General features: G+C 36.5%; 1 protein-coding gene across 1 annotated transcript in view; it reads left to right on the top strand.

Annotated features, from left to right (window-relative positions):
* The window catches only part of LACE1 (lactation elevated 1), a 151,617-nt gene that overhangs the window by 86,772 nt on the left and 62,103 nt on the right, over positions 1–2,742 (top strand). Inside the window, exon 8 of the mRNA XM_006777243.2 lies at positions 1,763–1,845. Within this exon, the coding sequence (XP_006777306.1) occupies positions 1,763–1,845 (83 nt within the window). The remainder of the gene's footprint in view (positions 1–1,762; positions 1,846–2,742) is intronic.

The raw sequence follows: 2,742 nt of genomic DNA, 5'->3' as shown, positions 1-2,742 counted from the left end.
AGAGATTCTTCCTGATTGAACTTTGGAATGTTATATTTTTCTAGGAATATGTCCATTTCCTCCAGGTTGTCTAGTTTGTTGGAGTAGAGTTGTTCATAGTATTTTTTAACAATCATTTGTATTTGTGGGGTATGGCCTATTGAGATTTGTAGATTCTTCCTGATTGAACTTTGGAATGTTATATTTTTCTAGGAATATGTCCATTTCCTCCAGGTTGTCTAGTTTGTTGGAGTAGAGTTGTTCATAGTATTTTTTAACAATCATTTGTATTTCTGTGGGGTCTGTTGTTATTTCGCCTCTTTCATTTCTGAGGTTCATAAATCTTGTGTATCCTTTCAAAGAACCAGCTCTTGGTTTCATTGATTTTATGTATTGTTTTTTTGGACTCTATGTCATTTATTTCTCCTCTGATCTTTATTATCTCCTTCCTTCTGCTCTCTCTGGGCTTTTCTTGTTGTTCTAGATCCCACTTCTTTTTTTTTTTTTAATATACTTTATTGATTTTTCACAGAGAGGAAGGGAGAGAGATAGAGAGAGTTAGAAACATCGATGAGAGAGGAACATCGATCAGCCGCCTCCTGCACATCCCCCACTGGGAATGTGCCCGCAACCCAGGCACATGCCCTTGCCCGGAATCGAACCCAGGACCTCCGCGTCCGCAGGCTGACACTCTATCCACTGAGCCAAACCGGTTTTGGCTAGTTCCCACTTCTTGATGGCTAGAATGTCAACGACACCACATGGTGGGATGGAGAGATTATTGCAGCCATCTTTGGAAAATATAATTCGCCACAAGCACCTTGGCCCCCAAATGCAGTTTTTATTAACAAAAGTAGTAAAGTTATTAAAATACAATTTCTCCTCATGAATTTCATAAAGCAGTTTTCATTTTGAATGAAAATGAAAAGATCAGCCTGTAAATGTTTCTAGAATTGTGTTTGAAATCTGTTGCTCACCATTGTTTTATTGGACTGAATAGCTCTATCTATCTATCTATCTATCTATCTATCATCTATCTATCTAATGTTTATCCCTTTCAAAACAAAGCCAACTGACCAAGATAAATGTAGCAAAAGTTCATATGCTTCTGTAGTAGGAGTTTTAGGGTGTGTGTGATGTGTCCATACAATCAGCACCCTGGGGAGGAGAGCATAGAAAGGGGAGAGTAATTGGGAGGAGAGAGGACATCAGTGGCACAGGCTGGCTCAGGTTGGAGGGAGGTGTTCACTGTAGGAAAGAGCTCTGAAGACTTTGATGGCTGGAGAGGGAATTGAGGTCAAGAGCAGAAGCATTTTGAAGTGAAGGGCAGGAGTACATATAGCATCACTCGGGTAAGATCATCTGGTTTAAAATGTGAATGCTGACATTCTGGCCCAACTTGCTTTAGACTGTCTCTCTCTATTGCGACGATTAAGACCCATGAGTTATTCTTTTTGATGTTCTCTAGCTTCTTATTACTGGATAATAGAAATTGGGATTTTTTAAAAAAAAATGTGAAGCACTTATATAGGGGATTTGCCGACAGCTTTGTTTTCACAAAGTTTCAGGAAGGCATGCTGCAAATCTTAATTTTTTAAACTGATTTTTTTTGGTTTGATACACTGGTATATTTAATATTCAAGTTTTGTGATTCTTACATGAGAGCTATTGTTGTCCTAAACTCATTATTTTGTTGAGAAAAATTTAAAAAATAAGATAGCAGAAAAATTGTAATTCTAAGCCATCCCTTGGTTAAAAAGATGTCATCTGTGTTTGATTGTAGGAGTACTGCAACACGGTCCAGCTGGATTCTGGGATAGATTACCGGAAAAGGGCGCTGCCTGCTGCAGGAAAGCTCTACTACCTGTAAGTTTGTTCTTGTTCAGATTTTAATTTGTAAGTTCGCTATCTAATAATTAATCAGGAAAGGATGAGGAAAATAAGCAGGTTAGAATGGGAAAGCTAGTTATTAGAACGGGAAAGGCTAGTTATTAGAACGGGAAAGGTTAGTTTTGAAGCCTGTGATTTTTAAAATACAAAATGTTATAATATTAACTTCTTTAAACTGTTTTTTGCCATCCACATTTGCATGATTTATCATGTGTGATTAGATGAAACCCTAATTAGTTTTTTGGGGAGGAGTGATGACAGATGGTTAGGAAGTAATGAGTATCCTCTTCTAAGACACTCTAGTATTAAGAGAATATCTTTATTGTGCTAAAGTAATTAATTATTTGTGGACATCTTCTGCCAAATGTGCCATTTCCATTCCCTGAAAATTGTTTTTTTATTTTGTCAGACAACCTGTTTGTATTTATCATGTTGACTGACTTCCATACATAACTTTGTAAAACATATATACACAAGTATGACTGGATATACATTTTTGTCTTTTAAAAGCTAAAACTTTCCTTTGTAGGACCAATTTATAAATAATACATGTCTTAAGCATGTGCAGTTAATGCTGAATAACAAATATAGTTTGTTTTAAAATGTTATTTGTGAGAACCTGAAAAGGGAAAAGCGCTTTACAAATGCAAACTGTTGTTTCGTGTATGCCGTCAGTGTTAGGCACATTGTGGGTTCCCAGTAAATAAATCTGTCTAAGGCAGCGATTTTCAACCTTTTTCATCTCATGGCACACGTACACTAATTACTAACATTCTGCGGCACATCACAAAATATGTTATTTTTTTACTGATCTGACAAAAAAAGATATAATTTTTTTTCATTCACAGCAGGCGACCATTATTGTGTTGGCTG

The sequence above is a fragment of the Myotis davidii genome, unplaced genomic scaffold, assembly GCF_000327345.1.
Source record: "Myotis davidii unplaced genomic scaffold, ASM32734v1 scaffold68, whole genome shotgun sequence".
NCBI classification, from domain to species: Eukaryota; Metazoa; Chordata; class Mammalia; order Chiroptera; family Vespertilionidae; genus Myotis; species Myotis davidii.
Note: the sequence above shows the minus strand (reverse complement) of the source record. Positions and strands in the feature narration are given on the sequence as shown.